Source organism: Ursus maritimus, unplaced genomic scaffold (genome assembly GCF_017311325.1).
Source record: "Ursus maritimus isolate PB19 unplaced genomic scaffold, ASM1731132v1 scaffold_6, whole genome shotgun sequence".
Taxonomy (NCBI): domain Eukaryota; kingdom Metazoa; phylum Chordata; class Mammalia; order Carnivora; family Ursidae; genus Ursus; species Ursus maritimus.
In genome coordinates this window covers 18,079,392-18,107,254 of record NW_024426774.1, presented here as the reverse complement: position 1 = coordinate 18,107,254, position 27,863 = coordinate 18,079,392, and the positions used below count along the sequence as shown (strand labels likewise).

General features: G+C 55.9%; 1 protein-coding gene across 1 annotated transcript in view; it reads right to left on the bottom strand.

The window, feature by feature from the left end:
- LOC103671935 (kelch-like protein 29) overlaps positions 1–27,863 on the bottom strand; it is a 59,912-nt gene that overhangs the window by 10,648 nt on the left and 21,401 nt on the right. Inside the window, exons 3-6 of the mRNA XM_040623118.1 lie at positions 10,663–10,801; positions 10,548–10,580; positions 1,712–1,914; positions 756–1,015 (exon numbers count right to left, since the gene is read on the bottom strand). Coding sequence (XP_040479052.1) covers positions 756–1,015; positions 1,712–1,914; positions 10,548–10,580; positions 10,663–10,801 — 635 coding nt within the window. The remainder of the gene's footprint in view (positions 1–755; positions 1,016–1,711; positions 1,915–10,547; positions 10,581–10,662; positions 10,802–27,863) is intronic.

The window sequence follows — 27,863 nt, the reverse complement described above, 5'->3', positions numbered from 1 at the left end:
GCCTCTCGGCTACCTCCGGGTGTTCTGGGCCCTGGCCTCCCTGACTCTAGTCTCCCCTTCGCTGCTTTCCAGGTGGATTCTGAGCTCTCCTGAGAGCTACCTGTGTCTGCACTAACTCCTGGGGGCCCCGCACATATTAGAATCAAGGCAGTTCCATTCTGGGCCAAGCCTTCCGCCAGTACTTTCTGCCCCAGAGATCCCGCTGGGGTGTGACTGATTTCCGGTGACTCGGATGCCCCTCCTGGGGACCCTGCCCTCCTTTCCTTCTGCCCTGGATTCTGGCTCTGATTTCTCCAGCTGTCCCCTCTGAGGGACTGGCCTTCCCTCCTATGACGTGTGCAGTGGTTTCCCATCTCCAGCACGGTTTCCATTCGGTCCAGGTGGTCCCCACCATCTCAATAAAGCAGAGTATGGGTCGGGCTCCTCCGGCCGGCTCTGAGCTCATGGGAACCCCAAGGCACCCACTTCTCTCTGCAGGCCTTGTGGCCTCTGGCTGGCCTGAGTCTCCTTCACGTGGAATGCCAGCCCTTGGGACACTCTGGTGACTGACTTCTCATCCCTCCCTTCACCTCTCTGCGGCCCACAGGAGTAGTTCTGGCTTCCCTCTGCCCAGGCCTACTGGCTCCTATATGCTCCCACTGACGGTCAGACCAGGCAGTCCTGTCTCCTCCACCTCCGTTCATCCTTGCTCCAGACGCCATTCCTGCACGGGGCCCCAGACCCAGGGAGCAGGGGTGGGCGGGGTGGGGGGCTACCTGTGCACGGGACACGGGGTCCTTCTTGATCCACTTGATGACAGTCTCATATACGAGCTCCTCGGCCTTGGTGTTGAGGCTGTCATTGGAGATGTAGGCGATGAAGTCATCCTTGGAGATGCTGAGGATCTCCTCCTGGGCCGCCACCTCAGGGAAGATCTGCAGCGCGAAGGCCTTGGCCATGTGGTAGAGCTCGCCGCACTGCATGGCCTCAGCCATGGCCAGTACCCCCAGGCAGTTGCTGGCCGTCAGCTGCTTCTCTGGGGGCAAGAGCACAGGACCACTGACCACAGGGCCCTGGAAGGGTGGCCATCTTTCCTACTGCCTGACACTCTGGATCCCTCTTTGAGCCCATGTCCTTGTGACCTGCCTCCAGCATCCGGGGTCCCCACAGACCACTGGAGCTGTGGATGTACCCTCTGGGTTTCCCTCTGCCCCGTCTCATGCTGCCTCCCCGGGCCCCCCTCTGCTCCCGCAGGTCCCGGCAGAAGGACTGAGAGCATGCGGTACGGAGTGTCAGTGCAGGGGCTTCCTCACGGCTGTGGGCCTCAGGGCCCGGGCGTGGGCTGGGGGCAAGGGTCATGTGGAGACTGACAGTGTCTTCTGTAACGGTGACAGCCTCCCCCTTCCAGATCCCACCAGCAATGACACCCCTCATACACCCACCCGCCACCTCCCATGGGCCTCAGCCTCACCCACCCTGGCCTCGAGGCCTGGCCACAGTCTAGCCGGCTCTCTTGAGGTCTGGCTGATGGTTATTCTAGCCTGGACGTGTCCAGGTCTGTGCCAGTGCATACGGTCACCCGAATTTTCATCTTCAAACTGCCTCGTGAGATCCAGCGGCACCCGGAGGCGTCCACACAGCCTTTCCCGTCTAAGTCCTGGCTGTCTCCAAGCTTTGGGCCCATCCGCGCTATTCCCTCCAGGCCACCCACGCGCCGTGGCCCCGGACTCACCGAGGAAGGACACGCAGACTTTGCAGAAGGTGTGGAACTGGAACCTGCTGGCCGCCTCCAGCAGCGTCTTGGCGTTGGCCGAGTCGATGACCAGGGAGCCCGTGTAGACAAACTCCAGCAGCAGCTCGAGGACGTCAGCCTGCAGGTTGGACAGGACGAGCTCCAGCTTCTCTCGGCCGCCCTGGCCGCCGTCTTGCACCGACCTAGGCACAGAGAGCAGGGTGTCCCTTACCTGCCACCCTGCGGCCACGGCGCCGCCTCCTCACAGGGCTAGATCTCCCTGCACGCCTCGGTCACGCCCTTCATTTTAGGACTCAAGGGACACAGCAATGACACACCTGAACCTAACGGCCTGACACAGGATCTGAAAGAGAAGAGTCTGAGCAGAGACGCCCAGCAGAACAGAAAACCCTGCTTATCACTACTTGGCATGTCCATGCAAAAAAAGATGCAAATCAAAAAGCATGAGCTGTGGATGGGGACGAGGACCAGGACTGGCCTCAAAGGGAAACAATACGGTCCCGCCCTGCTGCTGGCTCCTGCGTCTCGGCCGCACATGGCCAGCAGGGCCCGGCCCCGGCCCCGGGGGCCCGGCTGCCTCCAAGGGGGGAGCCGCCAGTGTGACTGAGGCTCCCAACTGGCTGCGAACACAGCCAATCCGGAGATGCCCCTCGATCACCCCAAGCTGCCCCGGAACCCTGACTCCAACCCCACCGACTTCCAAAAACATATTGTTTCCTTTTAGGCATGGAAAGGAAGCCCTTCATGACATTGCTTTGAAACTGAGGACGAGACGAGATAGACGGACAGAATGGTTAGAGCTGGGGGTAGGGGAAGGGGAACAACCAAGGACTTCCGCCACAGACAGCCAGCAGCCATGACCTGGGACCTGGCCCGGGGCGGGGCCCTCCTGCCACATGGAACACGGGGTCAGAGGTCAGAGTGGCCTGCGTGTAGAGTGTGCATCGGGCTTGTGAACTGGGGGGGAGCAGGGGAGGGACACAAATATATAAATATGTTCATATCTGGTGTCTACAGAAATACGAAACCATTGCAAAGGCTCCTAAGGCCTGGCAGCCGCGCCCTAAAGCTGGACCTGGAAGGAAACAGATAAGATGAAGCAAAAATCACACCGATACAGAAGTGACCAGGAGGAAAGACACCCAGAGCGTTAAGAGTCAGGAGGCAGGTTTTTCAGAGGTGATTGGCTTGGCACCCCATCTCGGCCACTCTGACCAGTCCTGCTTCCTGCACGGAGCCTGGTCCTGCCCGAGGCTGGGCCATGAACTCTGCCATCTCTCCACCCCTGAGGCGGCCAGGGGCAAGACTCTCGTGACTGGTCCCTTGGGCGCCCCTGTGACTGGCAGTGGGGGTGTGAGGTGTCCAGTAGCTACAACCCCCGAGAGAGGCTGACTCCTGTGTGGGCGGGGAGCTAGAGGACCTGCGTGCCCCAGTCCTGCCACCGACAGGCGGGCCACCTTGCCCCTCTGGCCCTCAGGCTCCTTTTCTGCAAAACAAGAGGATTGAACTGGATGAAGTCTCAAGTCCCATGGAGAGTTTATGTGACAGAGGCTGGAAAACACCTTGCCCAGGAAACTCTGCTTTACCCCACAGAACCTGAAATGTCCCCACGAGAGCAACATTCTCTGCAGTCTGGCCACCAACAGCTTTTAAGGCACCAATATGACGGGGCAGGGAACAGAGGAAGCTGTGACTTCATTCAGGGCTCCCCACCCCACAGAATGGCTCATGTCACCGAGGCCTGCAGGGGCCTGCCTCCAGGCTTGGAGGGAAAGCTGAGAGGGAGCAGTGCTGGCTAAGCTGAGGGTCTGAGCAGAGCCCCTCTCAAACCTGTAGACATACAGGGTGTGTGTGACTATTCAAGTGACTTAACACACCGAGTCCTCTGCTGTCGGGATAGAGTTTCATGCCTGGGTAACTTTGTTAAGTGTAAAAATAGTTCATTATGTGATCGCTTGAAAGCACAGAAATCTAACACCCCAGGCCTCAGGGGCCATCTGGTCAACCTCTTACTCTGGCTTTGCAGTCTCTGCCTTCTTTCCTACGTGCTGCTGCCTGGCCTTTCCTCATCCCACCCTCATGATCTGCAGAGGTCCTGCTGGGCCACAGCCAGGGCAGGACTCATGGGGCCAAAGTTGGACTGTTCACATCCTCCCAAGGCCTCCCAGCCACTGCAGCCTCCACCTCGGGCCGGCCTTCCTGTCCACCTACGGTTCTTCAGCAGAGGAGACCCAGCTCAGTGAAGAGCTGGGGTGGACTTCAGCTGTGCACACACACACACACGCACGCACACACACACTGGACTGCACGTGACACATGACCCTGAGAACCTTCAGCATCACCCTGTGGGGAGGGGTGTTAGGCAGATGGAAGGCCAGGGGAGCCCACGGCCCTGAGTGTGGAGTCTGATGGGACATGTGTGGCTGTGCTTGTGGGAGATGCTTGTCCTGCCCAGAGTCTGGGCCCGGGAGAGGGACCTGCATGGCCAAGGAGTGCAGGGACAACATGAGGAGGCACATGGGGTGTCGACCATCACAGGTGTTGTCCAGGGTTGGTGAGGACCACTGTCCCTATGGTGCAAAGCTGTAGCTGCTCCTTCAGGACCCCTGTGAGAGCTGCCCAGGGAAAGCTGGGGGCTGCTGGGCAAAGGACATTCAGGAAGTGGGTGGAGGCCCCTGGAGCCAGATGCCACGCTGTGGGCAGAATGGCCATTCATTCCCCTTGGTTATGGAGGAATACTTGGGAACGTGATGGAGGCTTTGCTGGGTGGCCGAGGTCAAGATCTGTAGGTGGTGAGGCCTCGTGTAGCTCATTTGCACACACGTGTTCAGTGTCCACACGGCTGTGGGGCCGAGGGAGGCTGGTGGTGACTCTCCATCGCTGACCATCGGATGGTCTTGGGACTGGGCCTCGGTGATCCTTAGGTCTCTTCCCTATGAGCAGGGATCCCCTGGGAGGCACTGCCCATGATGGGTGGCCCTCGTCACTGATGGGGAGCTGTGTCCTCCACAGATGACTTTTCTGTCCCTGTCCTAAGCTGGCTCTTGGGGTCCAAGCATCCTGTTCCAATTAGCAGCAAGGAGCACTGGGAGCTGCTGGGCGGTCTGGGTCCTGACATGATCTTGGAGGTGGAGCAGGGCAGGAATGGGCAGTGACAGCCTTGTCAGGTTGGGCCATGAACCTAACACTGGGGGTGGGAGTGTGGGGCAGGCTGGTGCTGCCCAGCCCACACAGGACCTGTGGGTTCTGTCAGAAGACCAAAACTCCCCGGCTCACCTTCTCACAGGGTATGGGACACAGCCTCTGCTTGGCAGGCCTGGGTCTGTGCGTGTGCCAAGAATGCCTCATCACCAATATTATACCATTTGAGATCCCACCATGAGCAATTTGCTCACCTGGACAGGAATTGCCTTCTCTAGACTTTAGTCCCTCATCTACCCCTCACGCACCTCAGTGATGAGATGCTTTCATTTTGTAAGTTTGATCTGGAAAAATGGCAGGGGGGGGCGGGGAACCACGGGGTAGTGGGGGGTGGGAGGCAGTCACGGAGAGGGTGGGGAATATGGATGGCATCCTGACCCGCTCAGGAGGATGACCCCACTCTTCTGATGTGATTTCCACCCTGCTGCATGCGTAGGAGCTCAGGCATGTCGCCAGCCCCAGGGCTCAAGCACGAGCCTCACTCGGTCCTGAGGACTTTCACAGTCAGGCAGCCCTGGCCCACCCGTGGTGATGCGGTGGTGGGTCTGCCTCACCTTGCTCTTCTGGCCTTCGAGATAGGTGAGTCTCTCTTTTTATTATCTAGTCTTCCAGCCACACTTATGTCTTCTACCAGGAAAGGGGGGCAGAGTGCCCCCCTAAACGCCCAGCTTCATAGGGAAGGAGGGCAAAGGCTTGCCTATTGTGTGAAGTCTGTTGGGCAACCCTACAACCAAGATCTGTGCCGCTCAATCAGGTAGATCCGGTCGCTTCCCCAGGAGAGACTGATGGAGGGAGAAGCCCACAGCCTACACGTGGGGCTTGTGAAAATCAACTTGGACAAATCAATGTGTCCATCTATTTTCATTCACTATAAAAAGAGAATAGAGTTCAAATGTGTCATTGGCTCCAACAGACTTGGTGGGATGAGGGTTTCGGCTGGAAGGTAGAATGCCGGGTCTTTGTCCCGTTTGGTGTGATGAGGGGGCAGCTCTTCTCTGGGGTGTGACATTTTCTCCCACACCCAGGCTTGGGGGCCATGTTCAGAAGTGTGGGCAGGGAGGGCAGCACCACTGCTCTCTCTAAAGGACAACCTGTCCTCTCTGATGGGGCCTGCAGCCCGCCTAGCCAGGGAGGGTAGCCAACACTTCCCGTGGCACTGGCCATCTCTGAGGGCTCCTTGGCTCCTGGGGACAAGTGAAGGGACTTCTTCATGGCCTCCCCAAAAAGTCCAGGGCAGACCGAGGTCCTGCGCAGCGGGGTTGAGAAGTGACTCTGGACTTGGGAGGCTGTAAGCCCAGAATACCCCTAGCTCTAGTCTGCTCAAATTGTCCTTCCTCCTTGAAGCCCCGGGCTCAGCCCCCTCAGTCGTGCTGGGGTCCCCCTCCAGCCTGGAGGCAGGCGAGGTGTGGGGTTGGCACAGCCCCATCCCTCACACCGTCCGAGGACAAAGCCATGGCTCCTCTTGCTGCCGTGCTTTCAGCCTCGGTTGTCACAGGGACTCAGGTGGGGCAGCGCTGGGGTCTCAGCACAGCTCTGCGCCTCCCGGTGGCCTCTGGAGCTCCTCCGTGCTCCTCACTCCCGAGGACACGGCCCGCTCCTGGGTACGGGGGCAAGTGGCCGCAGCCTAGCTACCGGCTCCAGGTGGGGACTGGGTCTTCTCTTGGGCAGATCCAGTGGCCAGTCTGCGAGTGTTTCCAACAGATACACAGGGTGCACGTGCGCGCACACACAAGTGCACACACACACGCGCACACAAGTGCACACACACGCACAAGTGCACACACACACGCACACACAAGCACACACACACACACACGCACACACGCACACACACTCTGCATCCTTTTTCCTTGCCTATCTGTCCACACTATCAACCCTGAGTTTCACTTTCTTTCTGTGTAGACTTCATGCACAAATAAAGACTACCTTTTTGTTCTTCTCTGGGTTAGCAAACGGATGGTAAGAGCATGAGCTTTGGGGTCAGACCTCAATTCCCGTCCCAGACCTACTAGTTACTTAAAATCCTCTGGGCCTCAATTTCTTCATCTGTAAAGTGGGGACACTAATGGTACCTGCTTCTGAGGGCTAGTGGGAGGATTTTCAGGATGACATTAGACATTTCTACAAGTCTCCTTGTGGGCTGGGTCTTGACCCCATCAGGGGAGAAAGACAAGAGTTTGAAATGAAATAAGGGAAGACCATCGAGAGATGTGGCTGTTGCAGTCACAGCAAAGGTACACACACATGTGAGGACAGAGCGTGTGGACCGAATGGGGGTCAGCCTGGGGCCTGGCGAACAGGGGCTCTGGGCAGGACATCTGCCTGGCCCTAGGGCTCCTGGGCAGCTGAGCTGGTCAGGAGAGGGCACTGTGAGACCCGGCTCTCCCGCTCACGGCCTGACTGTCATCCTTGTGAAAAACACATCTGACCACGACACCTCCAGGCTGAAAGCAAAGCCCCGCGGGCCGGCTCTGGCCTCCTGCGCTGGCTTCATTCGCTCCCTCACCACCTTGCGCCTGGCCCAGCAGCCACACGGAATCACGTGCTGGGCCTTGACACCACTGCCGTCCCTGAACTCCCCACTTCCCACAGTCAGGTGCTCTCCCTAGGGGCCTCTAAACCCTTTTCTGTGTTTAGTCTGCTCTCCCGCTCCTACTTCTTTACGGTTCCCCCCATCAGGCCGTGGGCTTCCTCAGGACAGAGACCCATCTCATCACAGTGTTTCCTGTGAGAGGGGCTGCTGCTTGTCTGCTGAGTGAAAAGGACCGAATGACTTGGTTTCCCCACATCTGTTCTGTGGTGCCAGGTGAGGGTGTCCACACCTGGGCTGTGGCTGGGGACTGGGACAGGGTTCTCACCGGGGCTGGAGTGGTGAGCACATGACCAGCCCCAGAACGGAGGTGGGCAGGAGTCCAGCCTGAGCCCCCAGGTCTGCGGGTCCTGGGACGGCAGAGAATAGTGGGTCACCTGCCCCGACAGTGCTCACTGAGGCCCTCACGAAAGGAAGGACCAAGACACAGACTGTCCCTCCTCCCTCTGTTTCTTTAGTACAGCGCTGGAGAGGGAAGCCCCTGCTTCGGGTTCAGCGGGCAGGGCCCTGTCTCTCCTGCAGGGCCATCCTGGCTGCGGCACACTGTCCCCAGGGTCGCAGACCGCAATGACATGGTAACGTCAGCTGCTCCCTGACCACTGAGACAGTGAACTTCTCCAGGATTTTACGTGGCCCAGAAAGGAAATCACCTTTCTGCAGAGTCTGCTTTCCTCCCCACAGGAGGAATCTGTTTGCAGCTATGGGCAGAAATGGTGACGTACGCTAAGGTTAAGGTGAGGGAAGTAAAATTTAAAATGGCCGCAAATGAACATTTTGACCTTTCACCACAGGGGTGCCTCTAGGCTCAGCTTCGGCCTTTCCTCCTCCCTGAATGACCCTCCAATATGCTTCAGGGGTCTCCCCAGACCTCAGACCTCTCTGCGTTCAGATCTATCATCTCTGGCTGCCTCGTAGGCATCTCTACTGGGGCATACTTCAGCCACTAAAACCTGCCAGGCCAGACGCTCAATTCAACCCCCCAGCTCTGCCTTGACACTGGTCCTTGGACCCGCCTTCCCCATGGGAAAGCTCTGCAGGACTGGCTGTGACCATCCCCTTACTGCCACCCTGGGATGCTGGAACTGGAAGGAAACCTGGATGTCATTTGAACCAACCTCCTGTTCTACAGATGAAAAAACTTGAGGCCTACAAGACAGGACGTGACTTGCCTGGGGTCATAGGATAAGTGGCAGAGTCGGGTGTAGAACCCAGGTCTCTCAGCTCCCAGGGAGGTGCCCTCTCCCTTCCAGGGACTGCCTCTTAGCTCCAGTGCCCATCATTTCCAGTTAGGGCTACTGAGGCACATCCTATAGTTCTTTCACCTTCATGTGGACATCCCTTTCTCACTGCTCCTGATGGCCTCCACATCCTCAGACCAAGCCCAGGGCCTTAGCCCAGGGGTCGGGCTTGCCCGCCCATCTCACCCCAGCTCACACTCATCTCTGGGAAGGCTATCTTCCCTTTCACACTGCTTATGATGGTCTCTGTCCCAACTTTTCATTTCAGGCAACCCATGCCTTGTCTGGAGTATTCTAGAACATTCCAGAACATTCCTCGTATTCTAGAACATTCCAGGCAACCCACCTCTTGCCTGGAATGTTCTTCCTCCTTCTTTTTTGGCCTAAGAAGCCTTCACTGCTTTGGGTTCCCACCAAGTGGTGTCCTCTGTTGTGTAGGAGAGTTTGGCTTTTCATGTCAGGTCTCTAAACACAGTCAAATGGCTCCTGTGCTCCTCTTGCCCACATCTTTCTAGCCCAGGGCTGGGCCATCACTTAGTACCAACCTGCCCCTGCATCCTGCCCGCTCTGTGCTCTCCAGCTGGTCTGTAGCAGGGACCAAGGCCCTAGGATGCTGGTCACTGCCAGTACCCGAATTTGCCAAGAGTGGCAGCACAAAGACCTCCCTTGGCCTGAAGAAGCCACTGGACGTGCCCCTTTACCCCAGAGCTCATGCCCCTGTCCCCTGTGCTTGGACAGAGAGAACCCAAGCACTAGGGGCGGGAGACCCAAGCTGTCCATGAGACTGGAAGTCACAAAGAGCCTGCCCCTTCCTGCATGGCTGGGGCCAGCGCGGCTGGATGGGGCTTGCACGCCGGGCAGCTCAGCTCTAAGTGAAAGGACACAACAGATTGGAAAGGAGATGCCAGCCAGTGTGCCATCCTGAAACAAAACACAGTCACTCTGGGGTTAGTTGGCAAGTGCAAACACAGCATTGGGAAGCAAGCAGAGGTCCTGTCCTCCCACTCCGAGCCCAGTCCGGCTCAGCGTCCGCCCCGGAGAGGCTGCAAAGGCAAAATGAGCAGCGGCGTTAACCTGCTGACGGGAGAGACGGGAGCGCTACCCTGGGCCGCCCTCAGCTGCTCTCCCTCGCTAAGGAGCTAGAAGGTGGCCCCGACTGCTTTGCGAGGGTATGAAGCAGACAAATTAATAAAAATCAACATAATGGAAAAAAAAAGGATGCTCACGCGCCATTAAAACTCATTCAGGTAGAAATAGCCGGGGCAGAGGGCGGAGGGGAGGGAGCAAAGGCTGAGAGAGACCGTGTTTAGGACACACCTGGTCTGTGCTCAGACAACGCCGGTTTAGGCTCCGTGTACGAGTATCAGGGCATGCAGCGTGAGTGAGGATTTGGCTACTAGTCTCTTCTCCCCGGCTCAAGCTGTGGAAAAGCGGCACCGTGGGCGCCTTGTGCTCCTCAGCGGGGGAATGTCTGGTCGATGTGCTTTCCTGGCTTTAAGGTCACTATCGACAGCAGATGGTGGTGCCTGGGACCATGTGCTGAACCAGTGGGGACAGTGTGCAGGGGTCCCTTAAAGTGGAGTCCACAGTCCTCCTAATCTCAGGGAGGGCTTGTGAGCCACTGAGAACTCGGGATCCTCGGGGCAGGGCAGGGGTGTTGTCTGCTGCTGGCAGAGGCCCCTGGTGGCCAGCAAAGCTGCATGGGGTGGGCTGGGGGCCGTGGCTGCTCTGAGGCTGTGTGTGAGAGGGCACTTGGGAGGAGGGTTGGGGGAGGAGAGATGGCTACTGGCTCTGTGACAGGGAGTCACGCTTCAGGAACCTGCAAGAGAGGGGAGGAGAAAAGCGACACAAAAGCGTCCTACAAAGGAACAGACCCGACCACAGCTGGAAGGAAGGCAAACCTTTGAATCAGGTCCTTGAAATACAAGCTGCAGGAAGCTAGAACATTTTGGTGGACTTCAAACTCTCTGCCTTCCACAGCAATTTTCAGGTCTGTAAACGCTTTCGCTCTGCGCTGCTGGTTCAATTCCTTCAACATTTCTGCAGAACAGAGAAGACAGACAGGGCCAGGTTCCCATTAAGAGGTTTTTTTTTTTTTAAATAAAATGTTTTCTTTCAAGAAGTAGAGAAATAGGAAAATACTTGATACTGTTTCTTGGCAAGACTGGCTCAACACTGACAGTCAAAAGAAGTCACAAACAATGCGTAAACAAGCAGCAACTGGGAGGGGCTACAGAACCAAAGGAGTAACAACTTTCGAAAGCAAACCCCCCCCAAAACCAAAAAATACCAAGCAAACAAACAAACCAAAACCCCCCCCCAAACCAAAACAATACAAAAAAATATTATCAAACCCAGAAATTGAAAGGCTGGGGGAAAAGATTCCCATACTGACAATTGGAAACATAGAGAATACAGTATCACAGACAACTCAAAACTGTTGTAAAACTACAGAACGAGTTCTCCAAATGCCAATGAGTGCTGATGTGTTGGATACCAAGTAAAGCATGGCATTGTGATGTAAGATGGGCTGGATATGGCTCAAAGGAATAAAAACCACAAAACCTGCAAAAACAGCATCCCTTATGTTAGACACTCAAGCCATAGCATGGGGTGAGCTTCCTAGAGAGGGGTCCCAAGGAAGGAGGGGGTGGAATGGGGGCGTGCAGGCACTTCCGTCCATTGCACAGTTCCGGCACTGTAGGGGAAGGCTGGTGGGAAGCGGGGACTGGGCGTGCCTCCTCCCATTTCCTTGGGTCATTCTCTCCGGACTCCCACCTTCAGCTGGGGCCTCAGCATGGGAAAGCCTGGCTTGCAGCCCCAGCAGGTCCCAGGAAGTGGCCCCTGGGGCCTTCCCACCCCAATGCACACCTACCTTTGCCTGGTGTCTTGGCCACCTGTGGCCGGCACAGAGTGTCCCACGCCCGTGGGCTCTAAACCTGGGGATGTCTCCTAGACCCACCTCAAGGCTTGGAAAGGGGAAGGAGGAGAGCCTGACAGCTACCCTGATTTGCTGATATAAACTCTCATTTGTGAAAGTTAGGGCCTTCCGATGACCAATGCTCCCACTAGCCTCGCCTTGCCTGCCTGCCCCCCGGGCCCTCTAGTTGCTGGTTGCTGGACATCAGAGGCCCAGATTCTTCGGCCAGAATGACCTAGACTGTTGTCAGGCAGGGTTATGTCCTTTGGCAGGTGAATGGGGGAGGGGGGTCTGCAGAACTGAGCCCCCCACCATCACTCTGAGCCCTCCAGGTCTATGCGGCACCTGGGCTGGTGTTCTGGAATTACTCTCCAGCATGCCCTGCTCCAGCCTGACCTGTCACCTCTGTCCACATGGGCTGATACTGGCTGCCTGTCGAGATTCCCTCCTGAGCCCAGCTCTGCCCCTGACACCTGTATGTCCTCAGACAAGCCCCTGTGCTCTCTGAGCCTCTGTCTCTGCACCCGCAAAATGAAGCTGGAGGCTCCCGCTCTATTCACAGAGCCTGGTGAAAATCGGATGGGCAGGGGCTTGTGGGCTTGGAGGGCGGGCAGGCCGTTCTTTGCGAGGACATACTGGGCTCTGGTTCTGCTGCAGACCAAGGCAGACAGGGAGAAGGGGGTCTGAGTTGTGTTGGCAGAGCTGACTCACTGAGCACACCACCAGCCCCACATGCGGCTGAGCTGAAGTTGCGGCAGGGCACCTGCAAGGGCGTGGGGGGGGGGCGCTGGCTGGGCCTCCGGAAGGCTCCCCATGGGTGTGCTCAGACCTGGAAAAGGAGACCAGCAGGGCCTGAAGCACTAGGTGGAGGGTGTGGAGGGCACCTGTGGGGCAGACAGGGAACAAAGCGACGAGATGGGGTGGCAGACGGGGTCAGACCGCGAGAGCCTTGCAAGGGGGCTCCAGCTGTCTTGTGGGCACCAGGGAACCAGAGATTCTGTTCAGGGAAGTGACAGGCTTGGACCTGGGTGCCAGACAAATCACTCTGGCCACCCCATTAGAGGTGGGACAGGGAGGAACGGTGGAGGCTGGAGGCTGGAGGCCAGGTGGGAGGTGGGGGAGCACAGGGCGTCAGAGCCAGGCCTGGGGGAGAACCTCAACTCTGCCTCCTGTCAGCTGTGTGACCTTGGGAAAGTGTCCCTGAAGCCTCAGTTTCTCCTTTTTTGAAGTTAAATGAGCTAGCCCATGGTAAACTGTTAGCCGTGGGCCTCAACAGGTGGCAGGAGTGATGTCATTGTCGGTGGTGATGGCTCCATGATCTAAGTGAGAAGGGACAAAGGCCTGAGTGATAATGGTGACGAGAACAGAGAAAGACAGGATTTAGGCTGGGAAACTGCGGCCCTCAGTGCTGGAGTGAACGTGGAGGCCGGCAGGTGCGAGAACCATTACCAGGTTTCTGGAGAGACGCCAGGAAGGGAGGGGGTGGTGAGTTCAGTTTGGGGTTGGGGTTCAGGCCTACGGGACGCGTCAGGGAGAGGTGCAGGGGGCGGTGGTGGGGGCCTGGGCGGGAGGCGAAGCAGTGGGACCTGCAGCCTAGGCGCGGGGCTCGGGCGGGGCTACGGCGAGGTCGGAGAGCCCACAGGGTCGGGCTGGGTTAAGGCTGAACTGCTCGCTAAGCTCACACAGCAGCTCCAAGAGGAGTGACCAGCTGAATTCGTTCCTGAAACAGGAGCCAGGTGGTGATGTCAGCTTTTTGAGTGAAGTCATGTGGGGGTTAAAGAGTTCTGGGCTGGAATTCCAAAGACCTGGATCCTGGTTCTCGTTCCAGCTTTGCCACTAATTGGCTATGTGACCCTGGGCAAGTTGCCCCAGCTTTAGGTGCTCAATCCCTTCAAGCACCAAGAGGCACCTGCTCTGGGGGCTGTCAGCTGTCACGCTGCAGTGAGTGACGGATGCAGCCCCGCATGCCTGCTGAGTTAACCATGCCCGGGGGGCCAGGAAAACACAGTGGTTACAAAATACCACTCCTCCTGGGCCCAAAGCATTCTGATTGTTTTTGAAAGCTCTGACTTCCAACCAAGGTCCTAGCAAATATTACACTGGCAGCCCCAGCCCCGCCGTGCTGCCTGCTGCCCTGGGAATTCTGGCCGGATCTGGGAGGTGCTTGGAGATCCAGGTCACCATCTAAATGCAAGCGCTTTCTACTCTCACTTTGCGGAAATCTGGATTTAATAGCTGGGCAGGATTACTCAGTTCCGGAAAAAATTTTCAATTTATGAAAGTGCTCACCAGGGGATTCCTTTTCACAGCAGGGCCCCAAGTGCATTCAAAGTATCGATCAGGCGGCATGTGCTTATTGCTGCCGGCTGAGCGCCCAGCCGGAGAGAGCCCACGTTTTGGGACATCACGACCCAGGATCCATGGAAGGAAGCCAGCACTGGCTCCAGGCACAAGCTGCCCTCCTGCCTAGCCCCCTGTGTCGTCTGAGGACAACCACTTACTGTGTGAGGGGCTCGGAGGAATGCGGGGTCCTGGGGAAGGTTTCCAACCGCCATGCTGTGCCCAGTTTGGGCAGTTTGCGGTGTCGGGGCAGAGCCTGGCCGAGGCTGGGCCTTCGGGGTAGCACCCCAACAGCACCCCAGCAACCCTGCAGAATCTGGCTGCTTCAGGCTTGTGGAGGAAAGGGGTTTTGGGTGGGGAGCCCCACCTGTGTCTGCAGGACCCCTCACCCTTGCCTGGCCACACAGCGGCTGCCCTTTGCTCTTGGCCTTGCCCCTCAGTGGGGAACTCTCTGCTGCTCAGACTACTGGGCTGAAAGCTCAGGTCCAGGTCACTGAATCTCCCCTCTGATTCCTCTCCTTCCCCTCCGAAGCCCGCCTCTTTTACTACCTAGAAATCTCTGCTGCCCATTCTCGCCTGGCCTCAGGAACACCTGGGCTCTGTCTGAGCCATCACCCTCTTTCACCTGAGTCAGGGCAGGAGCCTCTGAGGACGTCTGGCTGTTTCCCGCCCTAAGCCATCAAGCATCTCTGCTTAAATAAACCTTTCAAGGCCGAGCAGGAGGAGCCAGTCTCCCCCACTCCCTGCTGAAGCCTCCCAGTACCCCAGGCACGTCCCCTCCCAACCTTCACCCTTCTCGCTGCCCTCTGCCCCACTCTTCCTTCCTTCTTCTTCTGACTAATTACCATTTTGTCCTGCAATACCAGTTCAGGTGTTCCTGTGTCCCTAGCCTCTGCCTTCTTTCCCCTCCTCCCCCCACACCCCTGGCCATTCACCCTCCTCCACGCCCCTACAGCATCCGCGCTTACTTCTTTACTGCACACTCTGCATCGTAATTACTTATTTACGTGTATGTCTCCTGCACTTGACTGTGATTTATTTATATTTCTATCTTCAACATCTAGCACAGGGCCTAGCATATATTCAGCTGGTGTGGTAGATGACAAAAATTCTTTGTCTCCCCTCCCATCAAGGCGTGGAGTTCATTTCCCCACCCTCTGAATCTTCACTGCTCTTGTGACTTGCTTTGACCACGGAACGTGGTTGAAAGGACACTGAGGGTGAGCCACAGCCTCAAGAAAATTTGCTTGCTTTTGCTCACTCTCTTGGGACCCTTGCCCCTACCACCCTAGGAACAAGCCTGAGTGAGTCTTCTGGAGGGTAAGAGGCCACGTGGAGCAGAGATGAGCCATTCACACCGGCCTGCGCCCACCAATATCGGCTGAGCCTGACCTAGATCAGCGGAGCCCAGCCCAGAGTGCAGACCAGAATCATAATCTGAATCAGTGGTGGTTGTCTTAAGCCACTAAATCTTAGAGTTGTGTGCTATGCAGCAAGAGCTAACTGATACAGAAAGTACAAATAAATGACAGGGCTCAAGTGCTCGTGAAACTTCCCCTCCGTCAGGGTCTCCTTTATGGGTAGTGTTTGAAGCTAATTTTTTTTTAATTGCGGTAAAATTTAGCATCGTAACTATTTTGAAGTGTACAGTTCAGTAGTGTTAAGCGCATTTACAGCGTTCTGTGCTCAATCCCTAGAATACTTCATCTTGCAAACCTGAAACTCTGTACCCATTAAACAACAGCTTCCCATCCCCTCCTCCCCAGCTCTTGGCCGTGACCCTTCTACTTTCTGTCTCTATGAATCTGACCATTCTAGGTACTTCATGCAAGTGGAATCATGCAGTATTTGTCTTCTCGTGGCGAGCTTATTTAACTTAGTATAACATGCTCAAGGTTCATCCGTGTTGGAGCATGTGTCAGAAAGTTCTTCCTTTTTAAAGCTGAATGCAGGGGCGCCTGGGTGGCACAGCGGTTAAGCGTCTGCCTTCAGCTCAGGGCGTGATCCCAGCGTTCTGGGATCGAGTCCCACATCAGGCTCCTCCGTTATGAGCCTGCTTCTTCCTCTCCCACTCCCCCTGCTTGTGTTCCCTCTCTCGCTGGCTGTCTCTATCTCTGTCAAATAAATAAATAAAATCTTTAAAAACAAAAACAAAAAAAAACAAAAAAATAAAGCTGAATGCAATTCTGTTACGCGGATGCCCCACAGTCTGTTTACCTACTCACTTGTGCATGGACCCTCGGGTTGCTTCCACCTCCGGCTACTGTGAACAGTGCTGCCGTGAGGCCAATTCTTGACATCTCTGTGATGGACATCTCTAAATACGCCATCTCAAAACCCCATCGTAAGTGGCAGGGTAACCTGGCTCTGCGGACCCAGCAGCAAGTGGCATCTGAGAGAAAGAGGACACTGGGGAGGGTCGGCCTGGACCCGGGTGCTTTGTTTAGTGAAGAGGGAGGCCACAAACAGAACCAAGCCTGGAGACGACGTCGCAGCCAAACTTTGGCATATTTTTCACCAAACGACACGAGTTATTTGTCAGAGACTAATGGGCTCATTCCAGCTGGACTAGGAGGGCTGTCTGAGGTGGTAATAAAGAGGAAGAGATGTCAAATATTAAAAGGCAACGCATTTCAGTGGCTTTGCAGCAGAGAAGTCCATTAAATCAGAGCCCCGAGAAAGGTTGTACAGCCGAATAATTTTTTTCAGAGCTTAAGAAAGAACCCAGCTAGGTGATAAATGCTCCTGATTCCGATGGTATTTATGACACATATATGATAAAGGACTTGAAAAAATTATAAACTCAGAGCAGTTGTGAAATATACTGAGAACGCCCAGCAAAGACTGTGTCATGCATACCCAGAGGATAATTCATCCAGGAGTGGAGGAGGCTGGCGTGTGCAGACACTGTGGGGACAAATGGTGACTTTCCACAAACAGAGCTTCCTGCGGCTGCTGCTGCTGTAGTCAGGCCACAGACGGTCAGGGACAGGCTCCCACGCTGAATGCTGCCCTTCCTCCTCCCCTCCTCCCTGACTGATCAGATAGACACATCCCCTTTTCCAAAGAACAGCTCAGAATCGACCTGGAGTGCCAGCTGAGCCCTAGCTTCTAGGTAAGACAGAATAAAACTACCTGCAGACCGCATGCCCAGCCTGAGTTGGGAGGGGAGGTCCTCTACTGGGAAGTCATACCAGCCCCCACCCAAGGGCCTGACAGCCTCAAACAGGCAAGCCCTCCCTGGACACGTGTCCTTCTAGAGAAGGGAAGCGTGAAAGGCTCAGACTTCTTGCCTGACTTAGAGTTTTAGTGAGGAGACCTTCTGGTTGTCCTGTTGTCCAAACGGAAATTCCTACCATTTATCTGAAAGGGAAAAAAGCCCTAAGGACAGTCACCACCTCTCACCAGCCTGCGTTTTCCAAGTTGTTCAATGCTGGGTGACAAGACCTATTTCTCAGGCAGTGAAATTTGGCATTGAAGGGCCTTTCTGTCCCTACAGCCCCTGCCTCAGGACTACACACTAGGGTATGCTTGGTATGCATTTGCTGGGCAGAACTGAGGGTTACCTTCCAGTGGGAACATTCTGAGACCCTCTAAGATGATAAAAAAGTCATGAAAATTTTTCTCCTTAAAATTTAAAAAAAAAAAAAATCCTCATAAAACTGCAGAGGTAGGGGCAGACTGTTGGCTGGGCAGGGAAGGCCAGCGGGCCAACCCCGAAACTGCAGTCGGAGGGAAGGGCCCTGGCTAGGTGGACACTGGCAGCTGTTAGTCCTTCCTGCCCCCAGAAAGGTCGCCTCCACCCAGCTCCTTCCCCTGCTTTGAGGATGAAGGCTGAGGGGTGACTGCCACACTCTGAACATGAGCAGATGAAAATATCATGGAGGTCAGGGCTAGGAGACCTGGCGGCAAGTCTGGGGCTTAGGAGAGCTGGCAGTGTGCAGACAGCTCTGCAGGAGCTGGGACTCCTGGCTGACATGTCGGAGCCAGGGTGGGGGGATATGCAGTGAATTAGGCATCCTGGCAAGTCAAGTCAGGACACTGGAGAGCTCTGTGGGGACCAGCCTGAAGATGGGGTCTGCAAGTGCCAGGGAGGCCACAGCAGATGCTCTGGAAGCAGCTAGGAGGTCAGGGGTTTGGAGGGAAGGTGACCGGACAGTCCCGCTGTGAGGCAGGAGGCCGCCCCACCACCTAGAACTTGCACCAGGGAGGTGGGGGCTCTGTGGGGCCTTGGTCCTCAGGACCAGGGGAGGATGAGACTCTGTCCCCAGGGAAAGAACTGATTCTATTGTCTGGGGTGGGGATGGGGAGCTCGCCCCTCCCCCTCTGCCTCTGTGAAGCTATGTTCTGTCTCTAGCATATTTAGAGACACTGCTTCTTTTCCACTGGGGGGTAGATTTGTGGAAGGTGGGCGGTGGTTCTCGGCTGGAGGGACTAGAGAGTCCAGAGGCCAGGGCAGATAGTTGGGCCACGTGAGAGAACTAAGTTCAGCACCTTGGGGAGCTCTAAGCACCCCAGGGCCAGGGTGGAAAGTGGGGAGGGCTCTAGAGAGGTTGGGGTACTAAGTCGGCAGCTGAGTAAGGCCAAGGCATGGGCATCCCCTTTGCGAGGCAGACTCTGGGAGCTCCAAATGCCTTGCGTCTGTCTGACCCACTTGTTCCTCATTAAACAGCTGGGCTGGGCATGAGGGTGGGCTGGGGATCCGTTTGCAGACTGGGGAGCTTACAGTTTAACAGGCGACACACTAAATGACTGTGGTGCCAAGTGAGGGGAGTTTAGTGGGGCAAGCACTGGGTAGAGGAGGCTCAGAGGAGGGGCCGCTGGCTGGCTTGGTGGAGGCTTGTGTGTGTGTGGCGGGTGACAGTGAAGAAAACACTGGAAAGATGTGTAGCAGCTCACCAGGTGGGCTGGAGGGGCCAGGTGTGAACCGTATGCGTGTGTGTGTGTAAGCATGTGTGCATGACCATATGGTGTGTGTGAACATGTGGCTGTGTATGAGCATGTCTGTACATGTACGAGCGTGTATGTGTGTGGGTGGTGTCAGAGGCAGGCCCATATTCGATTGTGAAAGAAACAAACCCACTGTAGTCTTTAACCCAAGGAGAGTGGGGGCCATTGGTGAATTTTATGAGATAGGGTGAGAGGGTCAGGTTTGTCTCTTACACTCAAAATGTCTGCTCAGAATCAACCATCAGTGCCCTCACCCCTACGCCCCCACACTGCCCCACCCCTGGCCTTTCCCCACCATTGGGCACTTCCTTTCTGCTATTCCAACCCATTCTGATGCCCCTCCTCCGAATTTACCCGGTACAGGGCACTGGGCCCAGAGCTGGGATCGGGGTGGGGGCTGCAGGGGGGAGGGGCATAGATGATGAGCAAGACAGTCCCCGTCCCAGGGGAAAGTATAGCTCAGTGGGGACACAAGTGCTATATCAATGGTCAGTGGTGGTGCTCAAGGCCTTTTGAGAAGGGAGGGATGAGGGGCCTGGGGAGGGAGGGTTGGGGTGGGATGACCCAGAAGTGCAGGGGGTGTCATGGGTGGAGAATCAAATGCACATAACAAGGGGTGTTCTTCTTAATTTACTAGTTCATAGTCAAATACACATTTACGGAGGACCTACTATGTGTCAGGACCTGGACTATGAATACAAAACCAGTTTCCGTCCTCAAGGGGCTCACAGTCTGATGGGGGAGGTAGATGCTGCAGCGGACAAAGGTCAGCTGGGTTGTTTGGCCCTGGAACCCCATTCTATTGGGGAGAACTCCAAGATGGGCAGGGAACTGGGCCTGTGGAGTGAGTCTGGCGGAGGCAACTTCCTGGCAGCTGGCCCGTAGCCACGAGACCTGGGCTCAGCTGGTCTGAGGACGTCCTGGGGTGGAGAGCAGAGCCGGCGATGACTACAGCGGTTGTGGTGAACTGGGGGAGCTGACCGCTCAGTGGTGCTTGAGCAACCCTGGGGGCGGGGGTGGGGTGACGGTGCCAGTGGGTACTGACTCTGTGATGGATCAATCCCCAGCCTCAAATAAATTCCTGTTCTGTTGAACTGTCAGAGCTGTAGTCTTTGGTTGGCGTCACATGACCCTGCATGTGTTATACTGTGTCACATGCAGGCTTATGATAAACACCCCTTGTAGCAGAACCCGCCTGGGGCACTGGGGGGGAGCACTGGGGGAGCACAGGGGGCAAGTGGAGGAGGGAAGGCCCACAGGGATGCGGGACCTGGCTGGGTCTTGGGAGGTGAGTGGGACTTGTTAACGGTGCTAACTTTTGTTAGCAGTTGGCCTATGCAAAGGCCCAAATTGCACATCAGCACACTGCCTGCATGAGCAGTGGGCAGTTGAGTAGGGCTGGAGTGGGGGTGGGCGGGTGGCACTGAGGCTGGAGAGCCTGCAAAGGTCCCCGTGACGGGTTTGTGTTAGGAAATGTTGATTGTGGGTCTGGAAGGAAAATTGAGAAAAGTCACCCTGGTCACCTGGGGTATACAGGGATGGGATGGATGGAGGGCAAATGTCTGGAGAAAGACAGACCCTGCCACGAGGGGCTGCTGCTGCTGGGGGGTGGGCCATGAGGATGAGGCCTGGCCCTTAGCCTGGAAAACAGTGGAAGGAGCCCTTCCACTGCAGAACCCCCAGGTCTTTTAGAGTCCGTGCAGGGCTGGGGCCGAGGGAACGATTTTCTGAGTGTTGTTCCCGTCTTCAGCCCCCCAGGGCAGGCTACCTCCCTGCAGGGCCCGGGGCATGGCATTCAGGAGCCAGGTGCTGGTTGCTGCCTCTCTTTGCTTCCGCGTCATGCATGTGCCCCTCAAACTGATGGGTCCCCACGCTTTGCATCGTAGGCTGTGAGTACAGAGGCCTTGCTACGACGAGCAGCCACCAGCCTGTGGTCTATCCTTGGCTGTTACCATTTTATAGCTTTCTATTTTACCACTCACTATTTTCGGGGCAGGACGTCAGATTTCCAAATACACACGAGAATCTGTAGCTGGCCCCTGCCAGAGAACTGAATAAAGATGTGTGCTGAGTGGAGCAGTACTGGATGTGCCCCCAGCTAGATATAAACTCTAGACGTCTTTGACCGGAAGACAGAGCTCAGTGAAGGCAGCTGGGGGACTGACAGTCGCCACCACACCCTGCAACCCAGCCCAGCCCCCAGGTGGAGAGGATGGGGATCTAGGTGACGAGCCTGAAAATTCGTCATCAGGAACTCTGCTTTCTTCATCGGGGTCAAAGTGAAGAGTGCTTGCTACCCTCCTTTCCTGGCCAGTGGGCAGAGGGGGGGCAGGGGAGGCCCACAGAGAGCCCTGCTTCCCTCCCTCACTGCCCTGGATTCCCAGAGGGCCTGGGCTCTTCACCCTCAACTGGCCATAACGACCACCCTGTCCTCTTTCCATCCAGAAGCTCTGGCTGACCTGCCTTCCACCTGGATCCTAAGAAGCCTAGGTGAGACAGCAGTCTGTGTGGGTAGCAAAGGCGCTGGCTGGGGAAGAGGCCGAGGACCCCAAAGCTTCTTCACCCATCACCCCAGACCCAGGAAAATAGAAGAGCAACAAGAACCCAGAGAAGTAAATGATATCTCAAATAAAGAGCGAAAATCCCAACAGCCAGACACAACCTCAAAGCTTCAATTCTCATGTGCGATGTTCCATAGAACCTTGCTTTGTTGCAAGCATCCTGAAGTCTTAAGCCCTAAAGGTCCAGCCAGCGAGGGCTTTGGTAAAGTCAGCCACCTGTCCCAGGAAGATGGATGGCACAGTGAGGTGGTGGCGGGAGGTGCTGGGGAGGAGAAGATGGGGCACAGGCAGGAGAGATATACAAGAAGTGGGGGAAACATGGCCCTCCCCGACCTGCTTTAGCAGTGTTTCCCAAGAATCCTGAGAGCACAGTCCCAGCAAATAAATCAATAGTTTTAAAGGATTTGCAAGAATTAGTGAACCAGAGCTGGGAGCACGATCAGTTCAGTTACCAGGTGAAGAGGGAAATGAAACGGAAAGCCCAGATGCCAGGGGCTAATGGCAACTCTGAACACTTCGAATCACATCACAGGAGAGGAGAATTCATGGCCAGAGAGGCCCTGGGGTAAGGATGCAGGGGTGGAGAGCGTGCCCCCCTGTGCGTGTGTTTGTAGGGGATGGGGACCCCACTTGTGTCTTCTGGGGTGTCTGGGAAGGAGTGTCGCTCTATGGCTGCTTGCCCCTGAGTCTCCATCTGAGTCCACCCCTCCTGCCGGGCCTGGCCAGGGTCAGGTCTGGGGCAGCACCTCGCCTCTTGTCCTTTCAGGGGAGGCGAAAGCCTGGGATCATTTCAGTTTTTCATATTGCTAATGGTCTTGAATGATCATGCAAGCAATCGCCATGATCATTTTAGGAAAATTACCAAAAAAGAAGAAAGTGCCATTTGTCTTCCAGGTGACCAGGTGTCAGCCTCAGGGCCCAGCACAGTCAGAGGGTCAGGGCTGCCTTAAAGCCAGCCAGGTGTCACACCTGCGGAGAAACTAGGGCCACCAGGGAGGAGCCAGCCTCTGGCCCGCGGCTGGTCTCCCTGTCATACTGGCTGGCAGGGTCCTTGGCACCCACCAGCTCGTGGAGGAGGCACCCTAGGCTTGGTCCCAGGAGGTCCCTGGAAGGGTCAACAGGTGGCCTCTTCTGACATGCCCCCCTTCCTGTCTCCTGTTTGCCCACTCAGGCCTCTTCCCTGCTAATCCCTCCCACTGAGGTCTGCGAAGCTTGCCTGGGAGTTCTGTCTCCAGTTAGACTGACAGCTCAACTGAGAGAGTTGTGATCAAGATGCCGCCTTTCATTCCCCGAAATCCCAGAGCCTCACGCAGCCTCTGGGACCCATGGAACCCGTCTTGGGCCGGGGTGGCTCACAGATGCCACCAGCTGGGTCTGCAGTCCTCTGTGATGGCACAGAATCTGAAGGACAGCACCCCCCCGCCCCCCAGCTCCAGCCTCCAGCTCCAGGCCCAGGGGTGGGCAGTGCTGGACCTGACCTGAAAGCTGTCCCTGCCACCTGTGGGCTGTGGCCCTCCTGCCCAGCTCTGTCTTGCTGATAAATAATGGTGTCGATCTGGTGCCACAGCTCCTTTTAGGAACAGAAGCCATCTACGACTCTCCTGTGGGGGCCCACGTTGGCTCCCACTTGGGGTGGGTATTACCTTTGCTCAGTGGAGGTGAGGGTCTCAATTAAATGAGCAGGTCTGGGTGGATAGCTATAGCCCTGACCCCAGGGGGCTGCAACCAGGGCCTGGGGCAGGTAGGGAGAAGGCTTTCCCCAGTACAACTCACCTAGGGCTAGGAAAGGTGTGCACTGCAAACCAAAGGGCTCCCCAAGGCCCCAGGAATGACCCCATATATTCCAGCAAAGGTGGATCCAGGATAGGAGTGGGCTGGGCCACCCTGACTGCCAGCAGAAGCTGCTCTCTCTGCTCCCATCTGCCCCCGGAACGCTCTGAAACCAACACTTCCCTCCTTGCTCACCTCTGCAGGCCAAGGTACGGCTGTGCCTGTCTCCTGTTAGCAAGGCCTGTATCATCCACCCTGAGCAGCATCTGTCAATGTGGTACGTTTGCACGGCAGCGGGGGACAGGGCTTCCCATTCCCCTGGTAGGCACCGGGGAGCGGAACATAATAGACTTTGATCATTGCTCAGAAAAGCTCTCAAATGCAGAGCCTGGATCCGGCTGGTCTCTGTACCCCAGTACTTGGCATACTGTCTGGCCCTGAACAGGTAGAGATGTGAGTGAGTGATGGGGGGAATGAATGGATAGTTGCTGGATTGGAGAAGCAGTCGTGGAATAGGAGGCACTCAGCTGGGTCTTGAATGGGTAGGATTTGAGCCAACAGCTGTGGAGAAAGGGCCGCCCCCAGAGTGACGGCAGGAGCAAAGGTAGAGAAGCAGGAACCAAGTGGGACAGGTGGGACAGGTGGCCGGGTGGAGAGACAGCATCAAGCAGGAAGAGCGAGAAGCTGCAGAGTGACAGAACCCGGGGAACAACCACACGGAAGGACATGAGGCATTTCCAGGCCTCCAGAATTTTCTTTGCCCAGACAGCACCCGTCAGGGAGGGGAAAAGCCTGCAAGCCCCGGGCTTGGCTCTCGCCCAGCCTGGGGCGAGGAAGGGAAGGAGGTGGGTGGGGACAGGGGGCTTGCTCAGAACAGCTCGCTCAGAACATAGGGCCTCCCTCTCCCAAGCACTCACTTCCCAGGCATCTGGAAATCATTTGGAAGGAGAAAGAACCAAGTGCCTCGGACAGAACGGACCCTGGGCCCCACCTGATGCACTCAAGTCTCCTAGGGGCTGACTGAAGCAAGAGGTGGAGTCCAGGGCTCCCTGGGGGCCGGGCCAGGAGGGGCAGTCAGGTGTCCAGACGCTCTAGCAGGCACGGGAGGACACGGTATGGTGACGGTGAGGAACAGGGCATGGTGACCTCTCACTGAGAGCCTGTGGCATGCTGCTACGGCCCTGGCATGTCACGTACCTCATTGTACTGAAGCTGTGAGTGTCTGGGACATATGACAGGGTCAGGTGACATGCCCAGTGTCTCCAGCTGGAGGCTCAGACCGCTTTGATATGACGTGGGCCCGGCCCTGTGTCAGGCGTCAGGTGTCAACCTGTGTATTCGCCCCAAGTATTCACAAAAATACTTACACTTGGGCCCCACCCCCAGATTTTGTCCAATAGTGTGGGGGACAATCTGGGTACCAGGATTCCTAAAAGCTTCCTAGAAAATGTCGATGTGCTACAAAGTTTGAGAATCTCTGGTCTCATGCCCCAGCACTGTTTTTTTGCCTTTTTGTTCTATTCCTAAAGTGTCCAGATCTGTGCTCAGAGCTCAAATAAATTTACTGGAAAAAAAATAAAATAAAATTAAGGAACAACAGCTCAAAGAGCCAGCAATTTATGCAAATGAATGCAAATAAATACACACTCCATACATATGTTTATGCAAATATTCTTGTGGTCCTTGCAAATCACTCACCCGCCTGCAAGCAGCTGCCTACGATTTCTTGGTGAGAGCCCTGGGCAGGGTGCCCGGGTTAATGACAGGTGATATCACGACCTCCCAAAACAGACATCTCTATTAGCTAACTCATCCCAAAAGTCCTCCAGGGAGCTGCTCACTGAGCCCAGCTCTGTGCACCAAAATCCCCTGGCCTACGCACTCAGGCCTCGGGACTCACTCAAGCCCACAGGCCAGGGAGGGATCAGGAGCATACGCCCGGTGGGTGCTTCAAGGCCATCAGCCCTGGGGGCAACGAGAATGGGGGCCGGACAACTGGTGGGGGCCTGAGAGCTGCCGGAGGACAGCTCTGATCCCCAAGGGCCTTGCTGGGCTGCCTTTTGTTCTGGGCTAGTCTGGGTAGGCCGGCATGTGGCTGGGCACTCAACCCCACTCAGACAGCCTGTCCCATGTCTGTTGGTCTGACCAGGTCCTATGGCTTATTTATATAAACCCAGTGGGAGACACAGGACCTCAGAAGAAAACTTGCCTAGTCAAGATGAGAGATTGGCACGGACACCCACGCTCCCCCAGAAGTGCTCACCGTGGCCCCAGTACTAGGTTGCAACGTCTTTTCCCAGGCCCCGTGGAAAAGCCACGGCCTCCGTAACTTCAGGACACCCTTGCCTTGTTGCCTCAAGGATGAGCCAGCCCTGTAACCCTGTGGCCCCTGGTCCTGTTCCCTGAGAAGAATACAGAGGAACTGAAAGCTCACTGCTTCCTTTGCGCAGGCTCAACACTCCCCAGGGTCCTCCTGGCTGCGGCACACGCCCCCAGTGGGTGCAGGGAGTTCCTCAAGGGGGGCTGGGATAGGACTGAAGATCCAGCTAAGAACCGGGGCCCTGCCATTTGGGATCCTAGCTCAGCCTGCTGCGGACAGCCCTGCAAAGGTCACACTCAATTTCTTATTTCTCCAGTTGCTGCATCCAGGAGATGGAGGCCATGCTTGGGGGAAGCCAGAGTGTGAGCTCCGTGAGGGAGGGAGAGTTTTGTGAGTTATGCACGGTAGGTCGGTGCTCACTGAGTTTTTGTTGGCTGACCGAATGAATGAGCATTTCCTCCACAACACGCATACGGCACTATCTTCCCCTGTTGTCCCTGTCACTTCATGGATAATGTGGGGTGGGGAAGGCGTGGCCTGTCCCCATGAGGGAGATCACCTCTGGGAGGGCAGCCAGAGACAGTGCCCCCCTGTATACAGCCCACACTGGGAAAGGCCTCCCTCGTGGAAAGACAAATTCCCTTGGGCACAGTTCTCCCTTTGGGTGGTGCTGGTGGTAGGGAGATGGCAGAGGGGTCCCAATCCTTTCAGGTTGTGAAGGAAACCCAGTGTCTGCTGTTACAGGTGGGTGCCGGGGGTCAGTTGGGGGACTCTGTCTCAACAAAGACCCGTTACAGCAACCTCTCCATCAAGCCCCAAAGTCTCCAAGCTCCTGGTGACAACCCACCCATCCAAGCCCTAATGAGCCCTGGAGTCCAGTCTAGTGGAGAGAAGTCCACCATGTTGTACTGGGATATACAGCATGGCCTCACTGGCCACCTGCCTTCCACTCCATGCCCTCAGGGGTCATTCTTAGCTTTTGTTGGCCCCAGTTTCCAAGAGGAAAAAGAGCTTTCACACTCAGAAACATCTCTGCCAGAGTATCAGCTGGCCCCAGCTCAGCGACCCGTGGCCCCTGTCGCCCGGGCATGTGACAGAGGCCCAGCCCCGGGAAAGCACCATCTCCCTGCTGCCTGCTTCACTCTTGCTCGCTTGAACTGAACTTCTGGAGGGTGATTTTATTCCTTAATTATTTCAGGCTGACCCTTCACCTCCTCAGCTTTTCTGGGCTGTGTGGGAGATTCCCTGTGGCTCCAGTCACTCAGCGGCTATGTGATAAGGGACAAAGGAGATAAAGGCTAAAGGCTTCTCCTTTGGAGGAAAGGGGAGTGATTAGCCCTGGAGCCTCCACGGCTGGTTGGCTGTGGGCCTGGCCACTGGGTCTGGGTCTGTTCCATGTCAGGCTGTTGTCTGGAGGGACCAGCCTTTGCCCACATGCTGACCCTGGGGGAGTCTGGCCATGGGCATTCTGAGACTTCTCTCCTCTTAGCTGGAAACTGGCTGGAAAGGTCAGAGGTCAACAGAAGGTATCTGGGATAAATTTCTGCGGTCAGTGGGATCCACCAAGCTGACAGCGAGCTAAACCAACATTGTTAGGAAATAGCCCTACCCCTCTCCTGGCTCTGGCTATAGATGTACTTCAGGACCAACTCACTCGGGACCTGTGGACCCAGGGTTGGTAACCCAGAGTCTAGATTTGAGAGCCTAGAACCAATGCGGAGGCCAGAACAAACTCAGAATTTACATCCAGAGCCCAGAGCTTAACACTTAGAACTTAAAGCCCCAGACAGAGCCCAGCGTCTGACACAAAAAGCTAGATTCCTGATTTAAAAACCTGGCACTCCGACAACTGGACCGAGTCCTGAGAAGGCTCCCAGCCCCAGTGTGCTGGAAAGTTCCCTTTGCTGCTTCCAGCCCTCTGATTGGCACCTGACAGTGTGTGGAGTATTAATTATGGTCAGAGCTTTTCAACATGCAATAAAAAGCCTTTTAAACCATTCCGATGGGAGGTGATTAACTCTATTAAGTGGCATTATGGATCTTCCTATCTGTTGCTTTCATAAACATAGTTGTAGGCGGAATGTTTTATTAAGGGCATAAAAATGTCCCACATTACAATGCATAAGCACATATTGATGTTATATTTCTTTACTGTGCTGCACTCCCCAGTCCCCAACCACTCCGAAAAGAAACTACATGTCTTAATAATTTATGCTCCAAGTTTTAACCGGGATTATCAAT